This window comes from Temnothorax nylanderi, unplaced genomic scaffold, assembly GCF_030848795.1.
Source record: "Temnothorax nylanderi isolate EJ_2023f unplaced genomic scaffold, tnyl_v1.0 TNYL_tig0604_pilon, whole genome shotgun sequence".
Lineage (NCBI taxonomy): Eukaryota > Metazoa > Arthropoda > Insecta > Hymenoptera > Formicidae > Temnothorax > Temnothorax nylanderi.
In genome coordinates this window covers 42,944-50,796 of record NW_027249666.1, presented here as the reverse complement: position 1 = coordinate 50,796, position 7,853 = coordinate 42,944, and the positions used below count along the sequence as shown (strand labels likewise).

General features: G+C 37.2%; 1 protein-coding gene across 1 annotated transcript; it reads left to right on the top strand.

Moving 5' to 3' along the window:
• Positions 1-868: 868 nt before the first annotated feature.
• Positions 869-2,515, top strand: LOC139784276 (uncharacterized). Its single transcript, XM_071723441.1, has 3 exons — positions 869-1,286; positions 1,344-1,564; positions 2,063-2,515. The coding sequence occupies exons 1-3, from the start codon at positions 869-871 to the stop codon at positions 2,513-2,515; spliced, it is 1,092 nt and encodes a 363-aa protein (XP_071579542.1).
• The last annotated feature ends 5,338 nt before the right edge of the window (positions 2,516-7,853 follow it).

The window sequence follows — 7,853 nt, the reverse complement described above, 5'->3', positions numbered from 1 at the left end:
TTAATACTTTTTATATACACAAGAAATTATAATTTAATTAATTAATGATTATAACTTCTAGATTGTAAAATCATTAAGCGATATGATAGTGTATCGCATCTGATCGCATGTAGTGTAGAAAGAGGCACGCGACAGTCAAGCCGTTAATATACGTATTTCGTCCGCGTGGCTGACGACGCGCCGGTTCAAGAGAGAAAGAGAAAGAGCATAGCATGTTTGCTCTTTCTAGCTGGCCGAGGCTGGCCGAACGCCGAGCGCACATGTACACGGGGCGCTTGGCTTGTGTGCGTCAGCGTCACGTGACGCGATCCTATCCCCTCCACAGCCACGGCTATGCAGCAGCGACTCAAACCTGGGATCTCTGTACCACGGTTTATTTGACGAAAAGTGTATAGATTGTACAGAAAAAATACGAATTGTATATTTAAACTGAATTGTGGATGTTTGGACATCAAACAACATTTATCAAATTCATGATCGTGAAGTTTAACCCGTCTAGCTTGGTGTCGTCCATTAATACCAAGAGGAAATAAATCTGGAAAACACAATAGATCTAAAGATGCCTCACGATTGTCCAAAAGCAAATCGGCTATTTTTAACATTTGATATAAGGCGGTATCAGTTTTACATAATTTTTTTTCATATAAAGGATAAATAGTATATTGCTCGTAATAATCATCATTACTGTTGTGGAACGACGAGATCGAAAGAAAGCCGCGGCGATAACAAATACTTTATTTGTTCCTAAGGTCATTTGTTTCAAACGCTGCTCATCAAGCATTTGTTACCGGCTTTCTTTCGATCTCGTCGTTCCACAACAGTAGGTGCCCAGAATTCGATCTGTGTGTCTTATAAAAATTATAAAGAAATGGCGGGATATACTGCAAGAGAATACACCGATATGATTATCGCGTACGGAATAGCTGGAGAAAACGCTGTTGGCGCGGCTCGTGTTTACGCGGAACGATTTCCCGAGCGTGAACGACATCCCGATGACAAAGTAATTTCGAGGTGTGTGCAACGCGCCAGAGATACGGGAAGTGTGGTTTTAAATCGGCGAAACGCTGGTGCACCGATGCAGATTCGTGTAAACGATGAGGAAAGAATCCTGCAGGTGTTCGAAGAAAACCCCAGGTACAGCGTACGCTATGTGTCTCGGCTGCTTGGTTTCTCGCGATACAAAGTGCACAGTGTTTTACGTCGGAACAGACAGCATCCGTATCATCATCAGGGAGTACAGCAACTTTTTCCGAGAGATCAAGAACAGCGCATCTATTTTTGTGAAGGTATTTTTATTATCTTTATTTAATGTTTTTGCGTTAGTTTTTAATAAATATTAACAGTCAGCGAAACACATACAGGATTTCTCGCGCAGTGTCGGCGGAATAATTTTTTCCCCGACCGTATTCTATGGACGGATGAAGCTACATTCACCCCGAATGGCGTGTTTAATACACGAAATTATCTGTATTGGGCAGAAGAAAATCCGCACGTCGTTCGAGATCGCGCATTTCAATATCGCTGGGCGATAAATGTATGGGCGGGAATAACAGCGGACCGAATCGTAAGTAGTAAATTTACTTAGTAAGTTAAGGAATTTTATTATGAAGAATATGGCAAGGGGGGAAAGCCGTAACAGGATGTTCGTGTTAAATTATTTTTAATAAACAAATATTTTTCCAACCATAGCAAACTGCGCGCCGACAAATCGTCAAACTTGAAACACAATTTTGGTTGGTGTAGTAAAATTCTCTCTCACAAAATTTCTTTACAATTTTTAGATGCTTAGCATCAAAAATTAAATCGTAACGATTTAATTAAGGAGGTGGAAGGGAATTTTACTACACCAACCAAAATTGTGTTTCAAGTCTGACGATTTGTCGGCGCGCAGTTTACTATGGTTGGAAAAATATTTATTAAAAATAATTTAACACGAGCATCCCGTTACGGCTTTCCTTGTCCTATTCTTCATATTGAATTTTAATCATCGGAGCCATTTAAAATTATTTAAGGAATTTTCTTTCGCAGCTTTAAAAATCATTTTTTTGGGGGCAATTTTTAGATCGGTCCTTATTTCCTACCGCCCCGTTTAAATGGAGAGATATACAGGAATTTTCTTCAAAATGAGTTGCCTGCTCTCCTCGAAGATATTCCTCTTAATGCAAGAGCAGAAATAATTTTTCAACACGACGGGGCTCCTGCACATTTCTCTCGGCAAGTACGCGAATTTTTAAACGCGCATTATCCGGACAGATGGGTGGGTCGAGGTGGCCCAATCATCTGGCCGCCGCGATCGCCAGATCTTAATGTGCTGGATTATTTCGTGTGGGGCCACATTAAAGCCGTAATCGAGCACAGGCGTGATGGTACAGAAGCTGAAGTACGAGAAGCAATTCTCGCAGCTTTTAATACCATCACGCCAGAAATGGCGTATCGCGCGACGCGCAATATTACTCGAAGGGCCAAACTTTGTTTACAAGAACGAGGGAGGCACTTCGAACAATTGTTGCATTAAATTTTATGAGAGTGGATTAGACCTACTGGGGATACCACTTAAAAAAAAATGCGCCGTGCTGTATACCGCAAGGTGGCGAGGAAATGACAGCATGATCAAATTAGAATAAAATGCCATTTACGGTCCGAGTTTGGATCTTATTGTTAGTAGCCTAATAATATTTTTTGTGCACTACATAAAATTTTTCGCAATAAATTCTTTACAGTTATTTAGATGCTTAGCGTCACATACTACGTTTACGCGAAGTAAATTATCGTAAGTTACTACAAAATCCCGTTTACGAGAAGGAATTATCGTAAGTTACTACAAAAGTAACGCTCGCGTAAACGTAGTAATAGTTAAATCAAATCAATTTAATTACGGGGAGGGAGAGGATTTTACTACTCCAACGGGAGCTGTTGTGTTGCAAGTCTGCAGACAATTTAGTCGGCGCGCAGTCTACTAAATTGTTGGAGAAAAAATTATGTGTAATACACAAAAAATATTATTATTAGGCTACTAATTGTAAGATCCAAGCTCAGACCGTGAATGGCGTTTTATTCTGACAGCATAATATTTTTTATTTCGTACGCGCGCGCGAGAGAGAGAGAATAATTCGACGCGGAGCTTTAGCGTTAAACCCCTTGCACAATAGGCGATAGCGATAGCGATAGCGACAACGATAAAGTTGCCGACAAAGCTATTGTGCAAGGAGCTTTACGCGCCGCTCGCGAGCCAGCGGCAGCGTCCCTTCCACTGCTTCGCCGCGCGCCTAGTACGGGGGTTACGGTGGGAATGTGGGACGTCTCTTCTGGCCGCGCCGGCTTCTACTCGCGTGGATTGGCCGATCTTTTTCAATTAATTTCTCAATAAGTATTGCGAACTTCGCAAAATGATAGAGGACTTTTCTACTCGGTTTAACTCACTCTACTTGCATACAAGAGGTCCGGCGATTACTACCAGACACCCTGTATTATGTAACCAAGTGATTCGCGTTACGTTAAACGGCTCCTAGACAGTCAATATTATTGTACAATTATATTGTATAATATCTCTAGATTGTGCAATATATTTATTATCTAGGAGCTGCTTTAGTCGGATGTTTTAAAATATTTCGGCTATTTTTAAATAAAATATTCTTGTATATTAACTAACTATAATACAACACTCGTCTCCGTTCTGCTTGACTATGTTGCACGTGAAACATTAAATAACTAAACTCGAATCACTTGAGATAAAACGTAAAGAAAGTAATACATTACTCACAGATTTAGCCTGAGAAAACAGTATAAACGGGTGGTTGAAAAACACCGATAAATAATCGATTAAAAACCACTTTCACCAATCCGTTTGTTCGAAAAGCAAGCTGCAATTGAAAGACATGCCTCTAACACGCTTATTTAAATAATTAGAATATTTAGAAAAGCGTAATGAGCAAGGATCCGCAATCAAAGATTGAATATCGAAATAATTTTACTAGCAGTTGTTAAAACGCCTTAATGACGTCTTTGAAACGTTATATGTCGCGATTTGAAACATTATGTTTACTGGATTAAGAAATATACCTATATACATATAACATTAACATATATACAAGAACCAAGAAAATCGGAAAATAAATTTTTCCGATGAAGAGTAAAGTACTTTTCAGGTTCTTGTTCTGGTCTGAAAAATTTTGTTCTGAGTTGTTCCAGTAGAGAACACGATAGTTTTAAAGCGGGAAGCCTGGACCAAGATTTTTAACCAAGAAAATGGCCAAAAACTGTTCTTAAATTTTCTAAATTTTTCTTTTTTCAATATCTCTTAAAGTTTTTAACCAATCAAACTAATATTCTAGAACAATGTTTACAACAACTAGAACAACCTGGAATAACCTTGAAAAGTTCGATTTAAAAAAAATGGGGTGCCAGGTCAAAAAATCATTTTTATTAATTTTCCGCGAATTAAAGTTTCAAAGAAATCTGAGAGAATGCCGTTATTATATACTACACAGTACCACTTCCGGTCCCATATAGCAATTGCAAGACATCTTCATAAACATTCAGAGATTCATCAAACTTTAAATAATAATTTTTCTTCGTTTATACATGTACTATTTCCACATAAATATTAATCATTTATGTCTATTAGTACTCAAAATAACTGCAATATTTTTCAAACTTTTTTATTTATAACTTTTTAATAAACAATGACCGCCAGCTAAAACCTTCCGAAGATTACTCAGAACGATGACCTTGACGACATACGTCAAAGTCAAGGTCATCGGTGAGGTTTGACCTAATATGCATATTTACTTATAATAGCTTTAAAATAGTCTTTTTAAACAAAAGGTGCGTATATTCAATCGACTATAATTGGCCAAAATTTTCACAATTACACGACGTTTCGACCCAAGCTTTGGGTCCTTCTCAAGTAATCTAACAACAAACAATTATAAAAATCGCAGCGTCAATACAGCGGGTCAAAACATGTACGGAATTTAAATCGTGAGTAACACTTAAAAATACCTGATGAGGAAAACGTGCCATTATCAAACAATTCTCAGTCAACAAGTCGTGAAATTTTGATAGAAAAGTCACAGAGTGCTAAAAAATAAATTTGTCAGTAAGTTGTCAAAAAAGTAAAAAGGAACACGAACAAAGAAAAAACTTAGTTACACAGAGAAAGTTTTCCAAAGGCACCGGTTCGTATCATGCTCGTTGAGTTAACGAAGTATCGTCAGAACGGCACAGCAATTACATGTTTATGTGATGGAAGTCGGAAACGAACTGAACATATCGCGTCATGTAGTTGAGAACAGATCGAAAGGTAGACGGAGCGGGTGACCCCAATACAAATTATAAACAAGAGATGACGTTGTCATAAATAGGGTTTAAGTTGTCCGTATCTTTCTGTAAATTAATGGTATCGGAATATTTTTTGATGAGAAACATTTCAGCGATTTCTCTTTTTTTAGTATTTTTTTCTTTATGAAGTATTTCAACTTCAGACCATTTAAATTCGTGGCCGAGAGAAACGCGGTGCTTGCTGACCACAGAATGCTGATGATCAATCTTTTTTATATCATTGAAATGTTCCGTGACGCGAGTTTTCAAGTATCGCTTCGTTTGACCAATATAGGAAGCACAACAATCGTTACAGTTGATTCTATAAACCACCTCAGTAGACTGGTTTTTATCGAGACGATCCTTGCCCTTTTTTATGATGGTATCTAATTTTTTGGGGACAGTATAAACTGTAGTAATACCGACATTACTGAGTGTGCGACTTATAGTCCCGCCAAGATCTTTAACATATGGTAGTACCACGCAACGTCGAGGATCAAATTGAACCGGCGAGCTAGCAATATCTGGTTTGTGTCGCAGCTGCTTAATTCTATTGTTGATGTGCTTATTAATGAGATCCATTGGGAAGGAGTTATTCACCAAAATTTTTTTGACTAAATTGATGTTTGAATCATGGTAGCGAGCATCAGACAATAGAACAGCATGATCGACTAAGCTTGTAATTGTATTCACTTTATATTTCAATGGATGGCTAGAGAAATAATTCGTGTAACGGCCGGAGAACGTTGGTTTTCTATACCAATTCGAGGTCAATTTATTTCCATCGCGGATGACTATCGTATCGAGAAACGGGAGGCCATCGTTGTTTTCTAGTTCATATGTGAAATTTAATCGCGGGTGGTAACTATTGAACACATCAAGTATGTCATTTAGTCTTGACAACGGAACTATAGCAAAACTATCGTCTACATACCTACAATAAAAAGGAAGGTCAAAGTCAAGAGCACCAAGGCAATGGGTCTCCAAATCCTCCATTACAATGTCAGCCGCCTTGGGAGTCTTTTTTAAAACATTTATTTATATTGCTCTAATTATTGCACAAAATAAATTATTTTATCCATGCACATATATCCACTTATTTACTTAAATTAATTTTGTCCTACCAGTCTTAATCTATTTGTCATTGGACAAATCTGAGCTTAGAAAACTTCCAACAGTTGCAAAATAAACGTTCTGCTGTATTAAAAGAACGTTTATATGATGTCTGTTAAGTTAGCACCCTCCCCCACACACAAAACCGGAATAACACATATGCAGAAATTAAGTGCTCTTTATGTGCTAATTATGTGCTCTATTCACGATTTTTGTGCTCGAGCGGTTTCGCGGGAAATCGCAATTGAAAGTGGGGGTGCTGGCTTAACGTAAGCTAGCACCCCCACTCATTAAAATTACATAAAAATAAAAAATTCAATATGCTAGAATTATGTGCTTTTTATGTGCTTTCAACCACAAAAAAATTAGTCTATCTGTAATAGTTTAAAAGATATACACAAAAAAAGATCTATATACTACTGATATAAGAGTAAAGTACCAGTTATAATACAGATAGCTAATTAGTTTTAGTCTTAAAATGTTCTTTAATTTATGTGCTTTCAAAATAGCTAATTGGTTTTAGTCTTAAAATGTTCCTTAATTTATGTGCTTTCAAAATATGCACAACGAGATTTCCGTGCTCATCCCCTTCGGCCGACCCGAACGTTAATACCCCATATGTACAAGAGTAAAGTACCAGTTATAATACAGATAGCTAATTGGTTTTAGTCTTAAAATGTTCTTTAATTTATGTGCTTTCAAAATATACACAACGAGATTTCCGTGCTCATCCCCTTCGGCCAACCCAAACGTTAATACCCCATATGTACAAGAGTAAAGTACCAGTTATAATACAGATAGCTAATTGTTTTTAGTCTTAAAATGTTCCTTAATTTATGTGCTTTCAAAATATGTAGAATAAGACTTTTGTGCTTATCCTCTTTAGCCGACAAACCTCCTTGAAAGTGAGCACCCCATACATACAAGACTAAAGTACCAGTTATAATACAGATAGCTAATTGGTTTTAGTCTTAAAATGTTCCTTAATTTATGTGCTTTCAAAATATGCACAACGAGATTTCCATGCCCATCCCCTTCGGCCGACCCGAATGTTAATATCCCATATGTACAAGAGTAAAGTACCAGTTATAATACAGATAGCTAATTGTTTTTAGTCTTAAAATATTCCTTAATTTATGTGCTTTCAAAATATGTAGAATACGACTTTTGTGCTTATCCCCTTTAGCCGACAAACTTATTATTATAACTGGTACTTTACTCTTGTATGTATGGGGTGCTCACTTTCAAGGAGGTTTGTTGGCTAAAGGGAATTACATATTTTGAAAGCACATAAATTAAGGAACATTTTAAGACTAAAAACAATTAGCTATCTGTATTATAACTGGTACTTTACTCTTGTACATATGGGGTATTAACGTTCGGGTTGGCCGAAGGGGATGAGCACGGAAATCTTGTTGTGC

Bases quoted from the DNA above. Each gene is read 5' to 3' on its own strand.
- LOC139784276 (XM_071723441.1), top strand. From the start codon at position 869: ATGGCGGGATATACTGCAAGAGAATACACCGATATGATTATCGCGTAC. The intron at 1,287-1,343 runs GTATTTTTATTA...AAATATTAACAG, and splicing joins GCGCATCTATTTTTGTGAAG to TCAGCGAAACACATACAGGA. The intron at 1,565-2,062 runs GTAAGTAGTAAA...GGCAATTTTTAG, and splicing joins GAATAACAGCGGACCGAATC to ATCGGTCCTTATTTCCTACC.